At 49.8% G+C, this 20,468-nt stretch overlaps 1 protein-coding gene across 4 annotated transcripts in view; it reads left to right on the forward strand.

Moving 5' to 3' along the window:
* The window catches only part of NRP2 (neuropilin 2), a 120,596-nt gene that overhangs the window by 60,001 nt on the left and 40,127 nt on the right, over positions 1 to 20,468 (forward strand). For all 4 annotated transcript variants that reach the window (XM_024563796.3, XM_024563797.3, XM_024563801.3 and 1 more), the window contains exons 8-12: positions 4,643 to 4,787; positions 7,245 to 7,594; positions 9,499 to 9,643; positions 13,771 to 13,887; positions 16,766 to 16,906. In XM_024563796.3, the coding sequence (XP_024419564.2) occupies positions 4,643 to 4,787; positions 7,245 to 7,594; positions 9,499 to 9,643; positions 13,771 to 13,887; positions 16,766 to 16,906 (898 nt within the window). The remainder of the gene's footprint in view (positions 1 to 4,642; positions 4,788 to 7,244; positions 7,595 to 9,498; positions 9,644 to 13,770; positions 13,888 to 16,765; positions 16,907 to 20,468) is intronic.

Here is a 20,468-nt window from a genome sequence, read left to right on the forward strand (position 1 = left end):
CTTTCAAATTGTAATTTTCTTGTATTTTACATAGTATTACAGTCCACAGCTTATGAGCTCACAGGCATGGTCAAAACATGTTGATTTTCTTTTCCTGGTGGGGGGTGGGGGGACGGATATAGATAATAACCAAACTGGGATGTTGGATAGCAGCCAATTTAATTGGCAGGTGCCCCCTCCCCCAGAGGTGCAAATCAGAAAATCCGTGAGGTGCTGCTGGTTTCAGATTCTGTCTCACTGAAAAGAAACCAAAGGTCCCAAGAATCAATCGCAAAGTGTTGGATGATGTTCAGAATGCAGTGAGACACCAAATGGATTATCCAAACCACTCTGTGCCCTGAATTATTTTTCCAACTTGGTTTACAAAGACACATTTGAAGAAATCTTTATGTTCAACATAGCTTTTATATCTAGATTTTTTTTTCTCTATTCCCACCTCTTAAGAAAGCTAGGGTCACCTTGAACATACTTCTGGTTTTCCTTTGGGTGTTAAGGCAACCAAATTAGCATTTTTCTTTTAAAATTAACAAAAATGTATACCATCTGTGACATCCAGCTTTTAAAGCAGATGTTATCATTTCACCGCGTCAGATATGCGCCTTTCTCGGTGCCCCTCATGCAGACAATCCCCTGAGTTTTCTCAACATTACGGACACCTCATTGCAAAGTTATGGCTTGAAAATTTGTGGCTCTGAGGTGCGACTTGGGAGCCAGCGGCTTTCAGAACTGGAGCTCTCCCGATCTCACCAAGACCTGTGTGTGACTTGTGACGTGGCTTCCCCTCTCACATCTGTCCCAGGTGTTATGTTGGTACTGGAGGCAGCAGGGCGGGCTGGAGGACTTTACAGGATGTGTCTGCAAGCCTGTTCTGGACTTCATTTTCCTGAAGGGGAGACCGAGGTATCTACGGTTTATTGATTCACCTATAGTGACTCAGTCAGCTGGCAGGACATAGGGAATAAATCCAGTGTCCTGGCACCGCCTCCCGTGCACACAACCCCTTACCTTGCAATGCCTAGCCTGGAAGCCAAGAATCCATCTCAGAGGATTTGGCCCGAAAACTTATGAAAGGTGATTCTGAAACCACAGAAGCATTGAGAAAGTCATAAAGATGTATAATATATGATAGCATTTACCAGCCATAAGTAGGGAGGTGCGGGGAGAAAAATAGAGACCTTAACATCCATTGGGTCAGGGGAAATAGAAAGTGCTTAATATTTCATTAAAATGGATTTTCATAAATTGCACTTTGATATCTTTGGGCGAAAGACAATATATAAGGCCCAGGGTGTTGTTATTTATGACTCTTCGTTATTAATAATTTGAACTGTTATTGAAGCAAAACATCCACCAGATATACTCTTCCTCTGAGTGGGGCCCTCGCCGTGGGTTCTGGTCACCATTTAAGGTGGATAAACGTCCACAGCACTTGTCCACACACCACTTAGGCTGTCAGGGACAGTGAGCAGCTAAAATGCCCTGTCAGGAAGTGACTCTCCTGGGGCAGAGCTAGATTGAAAACTCTTGTGAAGGCTTAGAATCTGGGGGGCAAAAAGGACCTTACAAATCAACTCACAGTCCCCTCATTTAACAGAGGAGGAAGTTGGGGCTCATACTTTTGAGCTAATTAGCAGTACAGTCTGTCTCCCAGCTCCTAGTTCAGTGGTGTTTGGGTCCCCCAGCCCCCACATGCCACACTCAGAGGAAAAGGTGTATAAGTATTTTACTGAAATAAGATGGTACTCCTTCAGCAAAGGGTCCCAATTGCAGAGGGCAGAGGTCAAGAGCAAACAAGAAACCGAGAAAGAACTGGGCCCGGAAACATGAAGGGCTGTGAGGCCCCATCGAAAGAGCCTGGTTTGGTTCCGGGGGTGGGAGAAGCTGAGCAAAATGGACTGGCTGAGTGAAGTTCAGTTTGAGCAGCCAGGCTGGTGGCCTAGGGCAGACAAGCCAAGTGTGTGCCTCCCTTTCTGACTGATGTCACTGTAGGCAGAGACCTGGGGGTGCTCTCTCAAAGCCTGTGAGCATGTGCATCTGTGGGAATACGGCCTTCTCCCTGGACGTGTACACAGGCGTGAGCACACACACGCCAGCCTCCCGAAGGCGGTCCAAAGACACAGTCATTTCCTCACCGAGGCAGGGGAAGAAAGGTTTCTTCACATTATCCGCCAAGGCTGAGAAGTGAAGGGGTCAGATAAGATAAAATTGGATATTAAAAACACACAAGACGTGCTGTGTTTCTAACTAAACAGTACAGCGTGGTGTGTGTGCTGTGGATTGCAGCTGTGTTAAAGTTCAAATCCACTCAACACGCCAATTATGCATTCACATGGCCAATCAGGCCCCCTCCCCTCCAACTCCTTAGCATCTCCTGATGGAGGCCACACACAGTCACTGTCATCATCCTCAGGGAGCTGGCCAGTGGTGGCCCCCCACTGCTCACAGCACCCCTCCCGAAATAAGCAAAGTGCTGCATTTGCTTCTTCCTTGCCAAAACAAAACAAAAAACAAACACAACGCCTCTGCCTCATGCTGAATTCTAGGATTCTAGGAGCACTGATTAATCTTCCATGAATGGGTTCAGTTCCTCTCTCCCTTTTCTCAGAGCCACGGAGTACTTTATAAGCGCCCAGGAAGCCAAGGAATGGGCATGGTGAGGTGGGGGCCTTCCTGGGCCCTGCTCCCTCCTTCCAGTCTTCCCTGTCTGAGATTAAGAGCCTCGGCACCTCTCTCCGCCTCTCTCCTCCTCTCTCTGTAGGCCCTCTCCCAGGTGTCTGGCTCTCGCCCTCCTGTTTTTCCTTGGCCATTGGCCTTCCCTGCTTTGTCTTCTTGCCCCTTTTCCCTCCGTTCCTATGCGTAAAGCAGCCAGATGGAACCCAGGAGAGATGAGTGGTCAAGTGGTCATCCTGCCTCTGTGCTCCCTGAGACCACCAAGGCAGCTAAGGGGGAAACTGATGTCCTTAGGATCAGAACAGGAGACTCCCCAGGACTCAGTGGGCTCAGCACCCAGAACAAGAAATTTAAACAGAATATGGTGGGCTGGCAGAAACCTATTTCTTCCTCTCCCTTCGTCTATTTGTCTTAAGCAAGCCACTTCTCATTTGGTTGCAAAAGGTGTGATGTCTCTTATCCCTTCATCCTCACCATCAGTGGTGTGCTTTATATTAAATGGCTCTAACTTTGGACCTTAGCAAGCAGGAAATGTGCTGGGGTCAAGGTTGCCAAAAGTCAGAGCTTCTGGTTACACTTCCTGGGGAAGAAAGGACCACGTTGTTGATTAGCTCTGGGCCTCCGTGCTGTTCTTTGTGTTTCCCAGAGCATTCTAAATGGGGATTATAAACATGCTGGGAGCAACAGCTCTACACCCATTGAATTAAATGTATTAAATGTATTAAAAGAGATGACAGTCCACCTAGGAAACCTCAGCCTAAAACCTAAAAATGTGGCGAGGGCTTTTGGATCCAGAAAGGTGGCTCAGTTTCCTCATCAGTAAAGTGGGGATAATAATACTTAACTTCGGGGTGTCTTGGATGCTCTTGGCTTTACAGAGTGTCTGCCTCAAAGGTATTCCTATTCAGATATACCAGTTTCCCAGCCCCATCCGTGACCAGACACCTGGCGCAATCTAGGTATCAGGAGCTGACGCACTGACTCCCCTACCCAGGAGAAATTGCTAGCTAGTGAGTAGATTTACAGTCCACTTGATTATTATAGCTATGACAGGTACGATTTAAAAGTGATGGTTGGTTACTTCGTCTTTCCCTCCACCCTTACCCAGAAAACCAACAGAAACTCACATATACTTGCTCCAGCTACTTTTTTAATGGAGAGCAAACACAAAAAAGCATAAGGTCCATATGGCAGTTATTGATTTGGGCCATCTGGTAAGCTAGGACTGGCTCCCACCATGTTGGATTAGAAGCTGTTCCAAAAAGCCTTTCCTCCCGCAAGAGATGCATTGGTCAGATGGGGACAGGGATGGATTTCATTACAGGGCGGGGACTACAGCGAGAGGAAGTCAGAGCAGGACTCCGAGGGGACCGTCTGCAACCCTGACCCTACAACAAAGACCAGAGAGAACCAAGAACATGTTGATTGACGCAGGGGCACTAGGGGTGGACGGGGCCTCCCACCCATTCATGGCACAAGGAGGCCTCTAAGTAACTAACAAAAACAATTGGCAAGCACTTCCTAATTATTAAATACCCTGCAAATATTACTGTATGCCTGCAACATGAAGAAGGGGGAGAGTCAAGTTCAAGTGAGTGAGTGCGGTCCACTAGCCCTGCAAGATGACATTTCTGCTCCACTTTTAAAGGATATTCTACTTCCCCCGCTCTTAGCTTCTGAAGTGTTTTCCTTTTCACAGTGCCTTCCTTGCTTGCTCTCAGCCCAGAGGCAAAATTTGCCTCCAAAAGTTTTTGTGAAGACCGTTTATTGTTTTCAAGTTAGAGCTCTGTGAGAAATTAAATTTTTTTTCATGGTGCTTCCAAAAATGCCCCAAACAACAAACCCACTGATTATTTTTAAACTTGAGGGAAATAAAATTCAACAGAACTTTCCCACCCCCTTCAAAGGCTGCACGGGTGGCCCAACTACAAATGGGGATTTCATTAATGTGGTTTCGCGTCTTATGTTACAGGTATTCCAAGCCAACAACGATGCGACAGAGGTGGTTTTGAACAAGTTGCACACGCCTCTGCTAACGAGGTTCATCCGGGTCCGCCCTCAGACCTGGCATTCGGGCATCGCCCTTCGGCTGGAGCTCTTTGGCTGCCGGGTCACAGGTGAGGGGGCGCTCCAGTGAGGTTGGGGAGCTGGTGGCATCCTGGGCTCTGCAAAAAGCACCATCGCGCTGCACGACCTTTCTAGAAGGATTGGCCCACGGACTCAAGTCCTAGCAGAATTCCTCTATTCATTCATTCATTCGGTATATACTTATTAAAAGTCTACTATTTCTACTAGCTAACATTTATTGAATGCTAACTGGGTACCAGGTTCCATTCTAAGCACTTAAGGTGTATTAAGTGCTTAGAATGCACCTTTTTTAATCTCCATAAGGACTCTATGAGTTACATGTTACTATTCTCTCCATTTTAGAGATGAGGAAACCAAGACTTGGAGACATAGGTCCCCTTGCCACTACGTGGTAGGGCCAGGGTTTCAAACTAGGCAGTTTGAATTTAGAGCCTGGCTCTCAAATAACACTTTCTACTGCCTCAACTGGGGGCCAAGAGCTACACGAGGCGTTACGGATACAGTGATGAGCACAACAGACCCAACTCGGTAGGGACATCTGGACAAGTTGGGAAGACACAGAAATGCACAAACAAACCCATAAATGAAAGTAAAATCAAAACTGTGATAAAGAACATTGTAGGGGACTTGACCCCATCTTGGAGGTCAGGGCGGAGGAGGACTTCCTTGAGGAAGTGGTGACTAAGCTGAGGGCAGAGGGCACACGGGCCTCACCTCATAAGGACTGGACGGAAGGTCCACCAGGGAGGGGTCACAGCTTGCCCGATGGCACAGGGGCAGGAGGGACCAAAAGAGAAAGTGAGGGAGTGGGCATGGAATGTGAGCTGAGACCCCGGGGCGTGCAACATGGAGGACATATTGGAAGGACTGTGGCAGGCGCAGGGACAGCATCAGGAGGCTGGTGCAGTGGTGGGGAGGAGAGAAGTTGGTGGCTGGACCAGTCCCAGCCATTTATGAAGAGCCTGCACCCTTCGTCTTGTAGACTAAGCCCAGAGCAAGCAAGTTGCTTCTTTGGCCTGGAAGGGTCTTCAGTGTACACCTGCTCACCAGCCTGTCCCCCAGTCATTCGTTCCAGCTCGGACAGGGAGGGCTGCGTGGTGGGACACTGTCTCGGGCTTCTATTAATAGTTAAAATGTATGTTTCACGTGCCTTCTTTGCACACCATCTTGTCCACTGTCCTTAACAACCCTCTGAGGTCAGTGGGGCAGACACCAAGACTGAAAGAGGATCAACAGCTTGCCCAGCGTCACCCAACCAGGAGGAAATGTGGGCAGAGCCAGGAACTGAGCCCACACTTTCTCAGTACAAATCCTCTGCCCTGGTCACCTTTGCACAGACTCAGCTTCCCTCTTATGGGAGTGGTTTGTCCTAACCCTACCTAGGGGACTGTTTTTTGTCCCTTTCACATTGTGGTTCCAGGTCAGCACAGGTTAAACAGCAAGGACTCAGTTAAAACTCATTTTTCTGGAAAACTGAGGAGAGAGAACCAGTGGGTTTGAAGAATCGGGACCACCTGGAGGATCTGTAATTCAGTTTGCGAGAGTCTAGCGCGCGCTGACGGCAGACCCCACCTTCTCCGCTCACCCGTTGGCTCCACAAACACCCTGCTGTGGCCCGGGCCCCGTGCTGGAGCTGGGGCTGGAGAAGTGAGCGCCGCAGATGGGGTCTCTGCCATCATGGAACTTTCAGGCTAGCGGGCAAGGCAGATAATTCACAAAGACAAGTACTGGATAATTAGAAACTGAGAAGTGTGTCTGGAGGAAAAGAACAGGGCGCTCTGAGAAAGAGTGGCCGCAGAAACCTAACTATTGATCGAAAGCCTGGGGACAGCCTTTCTGAGGTGTGGCACGTAAGCTTGGCGGATGAGTAAAGGGTGATCTGGTGAGGGCCGAGGGAGGAGTGTTTGGGGCAGCAGAACAGCACGTGGGAAGGACAGAATAGGAAGGGGCTGCGATAACACCTGCGGAAGTGGAGATCTGATCCCAGGAAGGCTTCCCTCCAGTTGAGAAAACAGTCACCCAGGAAACAATGCTCAGCATCCCTGGGGGGGGAACAGGGGGAGTGGTGTCACCAACAAGGATACGAGAGCCCAGGGCTGACAGCATTAGATGCTTAGACACGCCAGGCACTGGGCTGTGAGCTTTTGTATAATAACTAGCGGGATCCTTGCAACAACCCCCGAGAGGTCAGTACTACTATTAGTCCTCCTTTAGACCTGGGGAAACTGAGGCACTGAGCAATTCAATCATTTGTCCAAAGTCGTACACTTGTAAGTGGCAGAGCAAACATGAACCCAGGCAGCCTGGCTCCCACTCTCGGCTCTCAACCACAGCACTATTCTGCCTTGAAATGCAAAGAATTAAGTGCTGACTGAAAGCGTTTGATACCAGTTGAGTCTTTTTTACACCTCCCAACTAACGGAGGGCAGTCCCCAGTTGCTATGGTGTCAGCCCTGACCTCTGGTGTCTTCCCTGCCTCTCTGCAGATGCCCCCTGCTCCAACATGCTGGGGATGCTCTCAGGCCTCATCACCGACTCCCAGATCTCTGCCTCCTCCACCCGGGAGTACCTCTGGAGCCCCAGTGCCGCTCGCCTGGTCAGCAGCCGCTCAGGCTGGTTCCCTCGGATCCCTCAGGTCGAGCCGGGCGAGGAGTGGCTTCAGGTGGACCTGGGAGTGCCCAAAACGGTGAAAGGCGTCATCGTCCAGGGGGCCCGAGGAGGAGACAGCATCACCGCAGTGGAAGCTAGAGCATTTGTGCGCAAATTCAAAGTCTCTTACAGCCTAAACGGCAAGGACTGGGAATACGTCCAGGACCCCAAGACCCAGCAGCCAAAGGTAAGCCGTTCCCAGGGGACTCTGTCACCTTCCCCTAAACGGGCAGTTTAATTCAGGGGTGCTGGTTTCCCATCCAGGTGGTCATCACCAAGCCCCTCTATTCCAGGATAACAAATATTACTTAAGAGATTACTTTGTGCCAGGCACTGCATTAAATGCCTTCCTTTAATCCTTATTATTATTTTAATCCTTAGAACATTTTGAGAAGGTAGACCGTTTTGCCTCTCCCGTGGTAGAGATGACAGACTGAGGTCTGACATCATGCCCAGGGTCACACGGTGTCCCTGCAGTGGTTCCACGCTTCAGACCTCGCGAGTCCGATTCCAAAGCCCAAATGACTTTCTGTAAAGTTCAGTACCCATTGTATCCTCTTGCAGATAAAGTTTCCTTCCAATTGGCCAGACAGCCAGAGGAATGTGGGTTTTGGAGGCTAAACTATAGGAACGAAGGATATTACTTCCAAAAACAACTGTGTTTTTCTGAACGTCGCTGCCCTCCTTTGCAGCTTCCTAGTCTTGACTCTTCCATCTTCTCTGCCTCTCAAACCGAGGCTGGCTGGCCTCAAGCATGGGCCAGTGTAGCGCAGCCCCTCCAGCCAGCAGAGGAGTGAGGGTCAGCCTTCCACAGGGTGTGGCGGGGCCCCAGGAAAGAGAGAGGACATCACATCTCTTCTCCAGGTTAATTTCCCAGTTAGCCAGGCTTCCCCATCCTCACTTCTAAGTTACCCCCTCGTTTTTCTCAGAGGAGCAGGGCCCTTAACAAGGAAGGGGGTATCACATGTCTCTGTGTAGCCCCTTTAGTAAGAAAATGTTTTCATTCTTCATGCAGAGACGAGGGTTGGCTTGGAGGTTTTGCAATGCTGATGTAAACTCCCAGCTTGCAATTCCAGAGGCTTGGGAAAGGTTCAGGGCTTGGTAACTGGAACCTTCAGGGGATGGAGCAGAAGTTGGACCACAGGCTTCCCCAGGGAGAGCTGTCCCTGGCTCTCCTTAACTATTGTGGGGGCCTGGGAAAGGAGATGGTCTTAGCCAGGGTCAGAGACTGCCCTCCCCCTGATAGCCCCCCACTTTTGGAACTGTGGAACCAGGGCATCCTGCAAAGTGGGGTAATTCTGCAGCACTCCTGGATGCTGATCAGCCATAACCCCTGGTTGCCCCCATACCACACCAACATTCCCCTAAACCAGTGGCTCCCAGGTGTGCTCTGGGCTGGGTCCCCCACCTAATTTCCAACAGGGCGGTCAGCCCCACTGTCATCGGTTTCGTGTGCTGGGGCTCTAGGGGAGCTTTCTTTTGGTAGAACTGCCTCCACTAAAGCAAAGGTTTGGAGAACACAGCCTCTGGCCATCAGTGTGTGGCCAGAAGGCGTCCTTGTTAATCTAGAGAAGAAGGCAGTGGCCACTTTCCCTTCAGCCTCTCAGTGAACTTAAGACCTATCAGTCAACTGGAACTTTCTAAATCTAGACTTTCAAAAATTAGAAAAAGAACTGGATTAGAACTTCTTTTCCTAATAAACTGAGAACTTTGGAATGGGCAAGACAGCCTAACCTCCCTTCTCTTCTCTCTGACGCAGTCTGGTTTACGACTCATTTGGAGCCTAATGCTTTTTCTGAGCCCTCGGTTTCAGTCCCAGGGCAGAAGACAGGACTTGGCAATCGCCACTTACGTCTGCTCCCTGTCTTCTGTGTTCTGGGTCTCTAACCACCTTCCCAAGGAATAAGAGCCTTGGTCTGAGAACAGAGCACCCAGGGATCATAATGCGCAGCGACCATGAATCAACCGTGACGCTGCCTTCTGGTTGGCTAGGAAGGGTGGCAAGGAGAAGAGGAGGAGGAAAGGGAAGGAAGGGATGATGGAGGAGGGGGCTCTCCATAAGAAGGGCTGAGCACCGTGTCTCCCCTGCAGCTGTTTGAAGGAAACATGCACTACGATACCCCTGACATCCGACGGTTCGACCCCATTGCTGCGCAGTACGTGCGGGTGTACCCCGAGAGGTGGTCGCCAGCAGGAATCGGGATGCGGCTGGAGGTGCTTGGCTGTGACTGGACAGGTAAGGCCCCGCCTGCTCAGGATGCTCTGGGAGGAGGTCACACCATGACTTGGACAGGGCCAGAGGGGACACCCATCCCCAGTAGAAGCCCTACTAGTCACAAACCCTGCAGAGCTGCCCACCATGTTCTCCCACCTCAGGTCATGGGGACCACAGCGTCTGGTCTTGGGACAATTTCTCAAGGGAGCAGGGGTTTGTCATTTTTAAAGGATGATTTCAGCTCTCCAGCCCAAGTCTCAAAAATAAATCCTAACCACACACCACCCACCCAAATTCAATTAGACACTAACTCTTCAGGCCAGGGAGCTGTGGCTGTTGATTTAGGGAAGGAAAAAAAACTCTCATGATAATAAAGTAATTGGTTTATGTCTGAATCTGGCCTCCAGATGTCAGTGGCTAAGAGACTGCATTTTCATTTCGAAGCCACATCTGTAAAAGGCATTCATTTGCTCAGGAGGGACCCTGTTGCTGGGGACTGCTTCCCAGTGTGGGGCGGGAGACTGCTCATTCCTGCCCCTGCCGGGCGGCCCACGTCCGCTGAGTACACATGCCCACTTTTGTATTTGCTGGGAAGTGCCCAGTCCTTCTGAGACGGACCCCACCTTTTCTCTGGGCACTGGCCCTCCCTCCTCCATAGAGCTAACACCGGGTCTCCCCTGGGTGCCCACACTGCCTGTCAGAAGGGGCTTGGGTAGCCACATGAGCTCCATGCCAGCACACGTGGCAGGCAGGCTGAGCTTCCCTGCCCCACCCAACCAGGGCCCCAGGTGTCTCCATTTTCCTGTCTGCTCTGTACCTGTCACCAGCTCCCCCAGCAGGGTAGCCTGAAGGATTAATAAGGGCATGTCAGAGAAGTGCTTTTGGCTCCCGGGGAGAAAAGTGCCTCCTGTGTGCCGGCTGCGTTGGTGCAGAGGAGGAAGCCCGTTGAGGCACGCAGGTGGGAAGTGGGCCCAAATTAGCCTCTCTGGCCCACAGATTGAAGGCAGCCCCAATGAACACACTTGGTGGGAAGGCACTTTACTCCCCATCGGGCAGGACTAAGGCCAACTTTCCCTGCTGCCTGCTGAGTGTGCACCACCTGTCCGCTTGAGGTGCTAAAAACTCTCCCTCCAGCAGCGACACAAGCTGGTGGCATTTACGGCCTCCTTGGAATCAGAGGATTAGAGAGTCACAAGACCCAGGAGCCTCAGGGCCAGTGGCTTTCAAGTGTTTTTAACCACCATCCACAACTTAAAATAAATTTATGCAACAACCCACTTGACTTACAAGCGCACGTGTGTGCACGTACACACACACGCAAGCACACCCACGTGTGGGCCTGTGGGGAATAGCGTATTATCACACAGATTGCCATGCACCAGCCCTACCTTTGCCGGTCACTGGCGGCATAACCTCAGACAAGTTACTTAGCCCCTCAAGAGGTCAGTCAGCTTAGCAGAAAGATGGGGATGAAAGTGACAGAGCTACCCTCCTCGGGCTATTGTGAGGGGTCAGTAAAACGACAGACTTCAAGCACCTGGACTGCCACCTGGTACCTGATATGTTATGATAAGTGAACAGGACTGACAGAAGGTTCCCAAGCAGCGCTCATCCTCACCATGTGCGTGCACTTTGAAATAGTGTAGTTCCTACTTTTAAAATGCTGGTCTTGACTCCACGGCCTACTAATGAGGGCAACATACAGTTTGATAAAAAATCATAAATCTAAGCCAACCCCTCTTTCACAGACAAGGAAATTGAGTCCCAGAGAGAGGAAACGACTCGCCAGAGGTCGCTCAGCTCACTGGGGGCTGACTCACATTTCCCTGCCCTCCTCGGTCCCTCTGTGCCATGCCTCTCCCAGCCTGGCCCCGCTCTGTGACCGTCTGGACAGTTGCAAATGGCCTTTTCCACTTACTGCTCCCCCACCCCAACCTGGCCCAAATTACACTGGTGATGGTCAGCAACAGGTTTCTCATTTCAAAGTCCTGCCTGGTCATTCCTCGGAAGATCAGAGTTGGGGCTGGCCTCCCTCCCTTTGAAGTCCCAGACATCTGGTTTCGATTGCAGTTTAACGGGCAGTTACCTCGGAGCGCCCAGTACAAACACAGTGGTCACAGAGGCCGGCTGCCGTTTCTTCACTGTCAGTCACACGCCCTGCCCACTTGTGGCCTCCCCAGCCCCCTCTGCCCCTGGGTTTAACGTCCTCTCCACCAACCAGCTCACCCCTTTCGCTACCTAACATTTCCAGAAGCTGCTCTGCTAGGACATGTGGCTTTCTTGCTTTTCACACTTTGGCCCGTTTCTGTAACTCATCCTTGGTTCGCTTCTTCATTCCTACCGCAGAAGGGTCCCAGGAAAATAATGCGCTGGGCTGAGTCGCTACAGCTAAATAATTTGACAGGGCTGCCTCACCTGTTAGTTGGGTTGTGTTTCAAATGATTATACTTCTTGCCTTGCTGCCCAGAGTTTGCTTTACAACTGAGTTTGAGATTCTGTGACACAGTGACACATTTGAACTTACAAATTAGGATGCTGTGAGGTTATTTGCTGTTTACTGTGAGCAAGAGGCAGACGTGGCAAAGGGAAGTCTGAAAGGTTATGTGCGTGGTATTTAATAGTAAAAAGATGGGAAGTCGACCGTGAGAAAGCTATTCAGCGTATTTAGTGATTTCTTTTCAGCTCCTGGCTTTATTAAATGGTGTCCTGAAGGGGGCCTGACAAAGACGCCTAGTCACACACAATAGTGCCAAGGAACACATGTAAAAATGGGAGGGGCAATGCACAAGCTTATTCAGGAGTCTCGTTGGAGCTCTGGGGTGAAGACCCCACCCACAACACAGGGACCTGAATACCAGTTACCAGAACTCCTTTTTGCCCCACCAAGGGCCTGACTCACAGTTTTATTCATTTCATAAATGGTTGCTGAATGAATGATTGGAGTGACCAAATAAACAAATGAATGGAGGGGTGAATGAATCACCTGGGGCAGAACTGACTTCCTGCAGCCAGGTTTGGCCCAGCCCGGTTTTGTTGCATTCTACTTATTATAATATTTGGAGTAAGTTGCCAACATTGATACATCTGGAGGTCTTCTATGGGGGTTGCTGGGTTCATGTGGGCAAAAAAATTTTTTTGCAAGATCTGGCCACACTGGGCCACCTTCCCACCCCTTCCCACCCCCGCCCCTCAGAGCCTCAATCTGCTGGAGCAGCCATGGTGGCCTCCTTTAAACCAGGCCCGCAAGATCCCCTCTGCCACCCTCTGACCCACACTTGACTCTGCCCAACCCCAGCCATTTATCCTGGTTTGCAGTAGCTGTTTGCCTCCAGGAACCATGTGAATCTGCCCCACCTTGACCTAAAGGCACAGCCCCCTTTTATTTCCACCAAATGGAGTCTGAGTCCTTTTGAATCTATATTCCTTTCTATTCAGTTCTGTGCAAACATGACAGCAGTGTCCGGGGTCACACCTCCCAAGCATCTGGCTTTGTTTATGACTTTGGTGACAGTGCTGCTGATTATCTTGTTATAGGTGGGCCTCCCAGGCTGGGTTAGCTTTGGTTCAGAAAGTTCTGTCTGACTCAGAGAAAGCTGAAAGGAGGAAGTCTATTCCACCTAAAAGCAGGAGTGAGGCGCACCACCCAAGGGGAAGTGCTCAGATAGGCACGCGAAATGGAAGCTCTCTTTGTTAAGCACCTAGATTTTCTCAAACTGCTTTTGATGGGCACCATTCATTTTGTGCCTGTGCCCAGCCACATGTCTGCCCTGAACAGAGCACCTTAGCGCGGCTGAGCCCCGCCTCCGGGCCGCATTGCGACATTCGTTAACATCTCGCACAGCCTGTGGGCCACCACAGGGCCTCTGGTGTGCGTTAAGTAGCATGCGTCTCTCTCTGGCCCACTCTCTGGGCTGCTTCCGCAGCTCGGGTCCATTTTTGTTCAACTCACACAATGCTCCTGACATCATTCACAGCACACAGAGGTGACTTCAGGTGTGTGTGTGTGTCCATCTTTGTTTTCCTTTCTCTTCCTTCTCTGGTAGCGCACACTTAGAGAGGAAACTTAGTTTTTGGCATCTTCCTCCTGCTGCATTTTAATGCAGGCTGCTGCACGCAACATTCACGCCCCTTCCTTTGCCTTTACGCAGATGCCAAGCCCACAGTAGAGACGCTGGGACCCACCGTGAAGAGTGAAGAGACTACCACCCCATACCCCATCGATGAGGAGGCCACAGAGTGCGGAGAGAACTGCAGCTTTGAGGACGGTGAGGATGGGGGTCAAAGTCATATTTCATTCAGAATGGCATGGGTGCCAACCAGTAGGGGTGGCAGCTGAGCTGCGGCTGGGGCAGGAACCTGGAGGTCCCTTGGGTCAGAGGTCAGGGAGTGTGGGTCTCAGGGGCTTGGAGCAGTGGCTGTTTACAACCAGTCCAGAAGCATTCAGATTCTGGAACAGCCTGTGCAGCCGCATGGGCATGCAGCCTCCTCCGAGAAGTCTTCTTCTCTAGCCCTCACTTTGCATCTGCAGAATCCGCATCTGTGGTCCTTTTTCCTATGAAGCCATGTCTTCACCATACGGTCGGGTGACCATCTGGAGCTGACGTGGTTCGTGGAGCGCAGCGGTCAGGTTAACCCAGCAGTTAACCATGCCTTAATTGTATTTCCCTGGGTCTTTCACCACTGATGGAGAAAGTGGACCAATTATGACTCCGTGAGACAGCACATCCTCCACGAGGGGAGGGCAGGTCAGTGAGAAAGGCAGAAGGAACACTCTTCGATGTTCCTTCAGAATGCAGGGCCTCCTCCTCATCGCATGGGAAGCCTGTATGTATTGCTTTCATCTTGTCTTCTAAACATACCCACCTTAGGTAAAAGCAGTCGGCAGGGCCGAGAAGCGCTGCACATTTTAAATCATGCTGCTCAGGTTACTGAGTATGAGGACATTCCTAAAAACCACAGATGCTGGAACCCCTGGCATTTCTGGCTAGAACCTAATGCTTGACAGCCTCAATTTATAGTAAATTACTGACCAGTTTTAAATGTTCATTAAACAAAACGAGGGAAGATTGGTGAAGAGGTTTGGGAAGGGATGGAGGCGTGAAGATGTAGCACCAGCTCCGTAGGTGGGGGGTGGAGTCTGTAGAACCCGCACACTCAGCCGTCTGACAGGCCCAGGAGCTGCGCCGGTGGAGTGGCCGACTCCAAAGAAGTGGCTGAGAAGGAGAATGGGAGGGGAGCCAAAAATAAATGCTGAAGTTGTGTGACTGAAAAATGATAATTTAATGCATATGCTTTTAGGAATGTGCTTTTGTATATTGTGTGGTTGGAGGGACACTATTGGTCAGATTCAGTTGAATACAGAATTCTGACATTTTAATGAACTTGTTTTTGTTTTGTGAAAAGGAGAGACTTGAAGAATCTTCCAAGACATGTTTAAGATAGTTTGAGGGCCAAAAGTGGAATGCACAGGGAGTTAATATGTGGTATCAGATTAGTGAAGTTAGCTTGGTGGAGGGCAAGGGGTGCGGTTCTACCCAAATGGCAGTCCACAGGAAAATTTAAGGGTTCTGCTGCAAATGTTCAGAAGTTTAATATAATTTTCCCCTTTGTAGTGGTTTGTTTCCTTTGAGGTTTCTTTGGTGGTTCCTCCCTTTGCTTTTTTTTTTTTTTTTTGCATAAGATCTCATTGTGGAATTCGGTTCCTGAGATACAGTGTGCACATAAACATTAGAGAGGAATTACGGTATATTGAATTACTCCATATTTTCAAACGGAAAAATAGAAATTCAGAAATTGTCAGGAGAAAGGGATGGTGAGGGCTAAGAGCTGACTTTTCCAAGCCACAGGTTGATGCTTCTGTAATAGATTCCATGTGTTTCTTCTCGACTCAAGCTGACTTTGGCCAACAGTGGGCAAGCATTAAATATCCCCCTTGGGAAGGAGAGGCATAAACAGCGCCCAGTGGCACTCTGCCTCTCAGGCCAGCGGTGCCCTTCCCCTCAGAGGTGAGCCCTCCTCACCTCCACGGTATGAGCAGTTTGCTTCCACCAGTCTGTTGTTCCCTTTAGACTTCTGAACTTGCATTCTAGGCCATCCCCGTGGAAATTCCTCCCTGGGAACCCCAAGCAGGGAAATGAGAAGGCCAAAGACCCCACTTCCTCTCTGCTACCAACATTAGCCAACACTTTGCTGCTGTCTCCACAGCCACGGCCGGAAAACGTCCAGATCTGGGTTTCCATTTCCTCTTTTCCCCACTTCCACCCTCACCCCTACTTCATCACGTATTTGGCAGCAGCTCATTCTGAATTTTTAGAGCTGAGCAGAACCTCAAAAGAAACGCCTCGTGTTCAGTCTTCCTCACTTAGGCAGGTGAACAAGCAAGCAGATGGGACAAGCCGCTAGGTGGTCACTTCTTAGATTTCCATGAGAATGCACTCTCTGCTGACCTCAGATCCAGGCCTTCAGGCACTCAGCACCATGTGGAATTACTTTTCCTCCCGGTCAGCACTGAGCTGGGTGGCTGGCAGGTCCAGCTGCCCTGGTCCCCTCACTTTACCCTAACATGCCACCTGGCAGCGCCTCCCCCTGGGGGCCCCAAAAAGACCTGGACTTCTGAAGCAGGAGACCCATCACAAGGAGGAAAAGGGTGGCAAACAAGCCTTCCTTGTTTCTGAGGCCACTTTCTCCTCCCTGGCCCGTACCCCCTCCCCGACATTGCAGCCTCTCTGGATGCTAATGGGCTGCCCCATCACTTCTGAGAGCCAGGTTGGCAGGAGCCAGCCATCCATGGAGGCTCTGGGAAGACATTCTTCTCTGGCATTTAGGGAACAGCGATTTTCACATTTGCTCTCCGAGGTGGACAGAAGAGGCTGATTAGAGCCCAAAGCCATTTGGTGGCCTCGTTTATAATTGCTCACTATGGGAACCCCTGGCAGACTTGGCTTTCATGCCTGGGAAGGATGAGACCAAAGGCTGACCTGAAAGCCAATGATCGCCAAGATGAGTTAAATGAATAAGCAAAGGGAGCCACTTTTTCTCTGCTCTGCACTCAGGCCTTGCCAGCCGTTTAAATAGCACCACTGTGGCTGTTCTCTGAATCCACTTCATTTGCCTGCCTTTGGGTTATTTTTCTCCCCACTTTAGACAATGATTTGCAGCTCCCTTCAGGATTCAACTGCAAGTTTGATTTCCCTGAGGAGCCCTGTGGTTGGATGTACGACCATGCCAAATGGCTCAGGAGCACCTGGACCAGCAGCACCAGCCCAATCGACAGGACGTTTCCAGGTAAGCCAGCTGCAAAGTAAGCAGTGAAAGAGTCATGCTAGCCCTCCCCACATTTCTCAGCTCAGATTCCCTGGCAGGCTTCCTAACTTCCCGCCACAGAGCCATCCTCTGCTCTTTGCCCACAAACCACCACAGTCTTTGCTCACAACCACCCCCCACAGAATAGCAGGTTGGTGGCTCCTCCCCTCTCCTCTGATTACAGGACAGCCTAGATGCTGGGAGGGAGCAAGAGGTCAAGATAAAAAAAAGAGGAAGAAAGAGCAATTGGGAGGTCCTAGGAGATGGGATGAGTCACTGTCCACTCGTCCCCGTAGCCAGGACTCGCTGCCACCCTCACACAGCCTCTTGTCAACGTCAGCCAGGGTCTGTTTCTGACATCGCCCGTTAGGGAACCGGTGGCCTCACATCCGATGGGTCCTCCTCAGGTACCACTGCTTCTGCAGAACCAACTCAAGGGCCTAGAGTGCTGCCATACCCAAGGGTGTCCAGCAGAGCTACCTGGCACTTGTCCTTTCAGAGAGTCTGATTTCAGAAACCTCTCTGGTGTCCTGACAGAGAGGGGTTGCCTTCGGCGCTCCTGAGTAGGCAGAAACAAGTCCTCCACTGTCTCCCCTGTCTCATACGGTTCCTGTGATGTCCTGGTAAATGTTGAACTACCAGCTCTTCAAGGATTAAAACACCCTGCTTTGTCATGCTTGCCACTCTCAGTGATGTAAATACTCCCAACTAGGGGTGAATTCGAGCTAGTGACCACCACTGGGGATGGAGCAGAGGAAGAGCAGTAACGTGGCTTTGTACAGTGTTTTCCCATCAGGCAGATGTAATACACATAAATAACTCTGAGGGCACAGGTACCAGCAAATTGTATTCAAATCATTAGGACGTCTTGAGTTTTGAGAATTTATTACTTTTAGTTTTAAATATAACTCATCTAATTGTAACTTTCTATAATTTAATTTTCAATAATGCTTGCGCGTGACAACTGGCTTGCAGAATTCCAGATAATTCTACAACGGGCTCTCACAAACATCAGCCCCAGCACTCTGGGTGCTAGCTGTCAATTTTCCTACACCCCCCGCCTGGACCCTAGGTCCCCGTAAGTGTTCCAGGGGAAAGGGGTTCATTCTAGAAATTAGTAGGTTAAATGCTGCCAAGAGAATAAAAGGGGGAAGCTATCCTCCCCTTCTGCACGATTCCCCACTGCTGCCCCACTGCCCCTCACCCCAGGAAGTGGCCGTGGCCCTGTCCCCAGGGGCTGCAGTAGGACAGCCTAGCAGAGCACCGAGGCCAGCCTCCTGGCACAGTCTGCGCTCACTTTCCCAGAGGCTCACAGCGTCTGCTCTGGAGAAAAACATTTTCATATTTCAAGTGTTTATCTCTTCAGTGTTCAAGTGCTTGGAGAGATTAATATCTGAAGATCACCACAGCCTCGGGCAACAGGAGCGAACACTTACCCTCATCCCAGCCCTAATCACCCTCCTTCCTCTCGTTCACTGCAATAATGTTTAATTAATATAATGAGCCTCCTGCATGTCGGAAAAAAATACTTATTTTTATAACACAGCCTGGATTTTTCATTTTATTTCCTCTCCTTTGAGACTTGGCCCAATTAATTGGTGATTTTCCCAACCCCCGCTTTTTATCTTAAAGATGTGTAGGCTATGTTTCTCTGTGCGCGTGTGTGCATAGCATTGTTATATGTGTGTGTTTTGGAGTTATATGTGTGTGTGTGTTCCTTTCTCAAGGTGTTTGGTGTTTGTGTGTGCATGCATATGTCGTGTGTTTTTTATGTGTAGGTGTATATGCATTTAGTGTCTGTGTGCGTGTGTTTTATGCGTGAATCTCTGCGTGTGTGTCTGAAGGTTTGTGTTTGCGTGTGTCCGTGGTTTGTCTGCATGGGTGTGTGTATAAGAGGGAAGCTTGGCAGCGGGACGTGGATAACACAGCATGGGGACATTTACTGGCTCTCATTCAGCGTTCAATGTCAGGTTCTTTCTAGTCATTCAGCCTCCTCCCTTGCACACTTCTGAGGAGATTGCCTCTCAGAATGTCTGAGGCCTGTCCAGTCCAGGTCACAAGGCCACCGATTAGCAAGTGACTTCTGGGAGAGCTTAAGTTACTGTCCATTCTTCCCCGGCCTTTACCTCTGTTCCATTGCCCGTTCACCTCTGCCTCACCTGAGTGACCCGTCGGCCGACCCTGGCTGTGGTTGGGAATTCCAGTCACTGTCCTCATCCCAGTTGATTCAATACACCCTGTGGTTGGGAGGGCTTCTCAGAGCAAGCGCGCAAAGTGGGCAGAATTCCAACCTGCGGCCGGATGGACAGGGACAAGGAAAATTAGGGCCATAAGGAACCGCTAGATCTAATGGTGTTTTCCCCATAAGATATCGAGAAAGAACATAATTATTTTCCTCTTCCAGAGGAATCCCTGAAGTTTGGAAAAATGGCACTTGTAACTTGCCACCAGAAAACAAAATCAGAATACTGTTTCAGGGCCCTTCCTTCTACCTCTGATGAGTCACAAAATTATGTGCTGTTATTTCCCAAGTTCCTTCTCCTTACAGAACTGGATACCAGGCTTTAAGGAAGAGAGGATAGAAAGCTCTTTCTGTTCAGGGTGGTCCTTGCTTCAAAAAAAAATGGGGCCCTGAGGGGAGCAGTTGGGAGAAAGGAAACAGCTGTGCTTGCTTAGGGGCAGGGCAAATGCTAATGGGATCAGAGCGCTGGGCCTTCCACGTCCAACCTGAAAGCCGCCCTGTCACCCACACATCCCCAGTCTCAGAGAGGAGCCCGCTCTACTCTTGAAGAGAAGTGTGCCATATGTTTCATCCCTTTCTTAGACTGGTAAACAAAATTAATTACGCTTAAGGAAGGAGGTGTCTCCATCAAGTAGGGAGGAAAAAGAAGGGAGGAAAAAGAAAAAAGGAAATAGCCATGTTGAAATATCATACTCAAGGCCATTGGGTTAGAAGTGTCTGTGGAAACTACTTACATTCCTTGGATACTTTCTGATTTAGTTCTCTTCTCATGTTTTGTTTTGTTTTGGGGTTTTTTTTTTTTTGAGTTTCTTTTTTCTTTTCCTTTTAAGTAAGCAATTAGTTCTGTTCTTTTGGCTAGCAGGAGTGGTTGCTTACGGCTGACAAGACACCCACTGGTTTCATTCCACTGTTTTTGTTTTTCAAGTTAGTCTTTCAAGCCACTCGGAATTTCTTTTTTTAGCTCTTTGCTTGGGCTCAAAAGCCTGTAGTGCGCTTACACCCGCCCCTGGGGAACCTGTTCCCAATTCAGTGACCTCTGGTGGTTACAGAGGAGCCGCTCCCATGTTCTCTCAGAAGCCACTTTGCCTTTTCTCTGCAGCTGCCATGACACAGAAAGTGTCTCCCGTAGGGGGAGTTTTGAGGAAGATCAGGACAAGGTCTTTAAAGAACAAGGCAAAAAGTCCTTGAGATGGCCCCGTTGTCGATATGGTAGCCACCAGCCGTGTGTGGCTCTCTTCATTTTAATTCATTAAAATTGCATACAGCTAAAACTTCCGTTCCTGCTTCACACTAGCCACATTT

This window comes from Desmodus rotundus, chromosome 2, assembly GCF_022682495.2.
Source record: "Desmodus rotundus isolate HL8 chromosome 2, HLdesRot8A.1, whole genome shotgun sequence".
Lineage (NCBI taxonomy): Eukaryota > Metazoa > Chordata > Mammalia > Chiroptera > Phyllostomidae > Desmodus > Desmodus rotundus.